This window comes from Phalaenopsis equestris, unplaced genomic scaffold (genome assembly GCF_001263595.1).
Source record: "Phalaenopsis equestris unplaced genomic scaffold, ASM126359v1 Scaffold200377, whole genome shotgun sequence".
NCBI lineage: Eukaryota > Viridiplantae > Streptophyta > Magnoliopsida > Asparagales > Orchidaceae > Phalaenopsis > Phalaenopsis equestris.
Window position 1 is genome coordinate 190,532 of NW_018220205.1, and position 1,032 is coordinate 191,563.

The following is a 1,032-nucleotide window of genomic DNA, read 5'->3' on the forward strand; positions in this document are numbered from 1 at the left end:
GCCATACATATATAGATAGATAGATAGATGCGCCGCGTATTCAAATAGTTGGTCGGGCACCTGTTTGTCAGTTGTATGTCCCTTCGGGTCTAGGGTTCAATTCCTCCCAGTGTGGTACTCGAATTCTTAGGCGCATGAGGAAGTGTTGAGACTTGTATAATAACCTCTGATAATTTCTTTTAATATATATATATAGAAAAGATATTATTTTTCTTACCGCAACCACAGAGTCACGAGCAGCAACGGCTAATATATCAGCGCATGAGACCACCTGAGGACAAGAAGCCTCAACATTTGATTTTATGCTATCCACAACGTCAAATCCTCTCAAGGAATTATTATTAGGTCCCGCGGTCTTCTCTCCTGTGAAGCTTGGAGTATCGTCCAGCAGAATAGAACCATCACATCCCTGCCCTTAAAATAATCAGCTTAATATATGCATGCAGAAGAAAGAAGTCGTTGGTCCAGATTCAATAAACTTACATTAACGAAGCAATCATGGAAGTGAAGTCGGAGGAGAGAAGCTCCCATGCGTCTCTCCTTGGAGATAGCAGCTCTAACAGTGGACTGAATGATGCGCAGAGCTGATGGACATGAGTTGTCGTAGAAGGTTGGTGAGAGCTCAGCAGAAGCCAAAGCAGCAGCCAGGAAGATGAATATGAAGAGTTCTGAGGTATTCAAGCTGAGCTTGGAAGCCATGAATGTATTGTAGTATTAATTCAGGCTTATTTGAAGAGACTTTTATAGGCAGAGATCGAGTGAGGACAGCAAATTCAAACACGGCGCGGACAGGACACATGCACTGCACTGAGATAATGGATATGTAAAAGTCAGACACTTGAAGCCTGATGGGTGGAATAAAATTCTTTGTTGATTTTAGCCTAACAAAGGTAAGTAAACAATCTTTTGAGTTGGGTATTTTATTTTTTCTGTAATTTAATTTTTGGGTGACTGGATTTTGTCGTAAAGATTGACTTCTAAGTTGCTTAATTGGAGACCTTAGAGCTTGATGAACATAAAATTACTCGTGCA

The 1,032-nt window shown here is 40.8% G+C and overlaps 1 protein-coding gene across 1 annotated transcript in view; it reads right to left on the reverse strand.

The window, feature by feature from the left end:
* LOC110035860 (cationic peroxidase 1-like) overlaps positions 1-699 on the reverse strand; it is a 2,105-nt gene extending 1,406 nt beyond the window's left edge. Inside the window, exons 1-2 of the mRNA XM_020740173.1 lie at positions 484-699; positions 218-409 (exon numbers count right to left, since the gene is read on the reverse strand). Of these exons, the coding sequence (XP_020595832.1) occupies positions 218-409; positions 484-699 (408 nt within the window). The remainder of the gene's footprint in view (positions 1-217; positions 410-483) is intronic.
* Between the last annotated feature and the right edge of the window lie 333 nt (positions 700-1,032).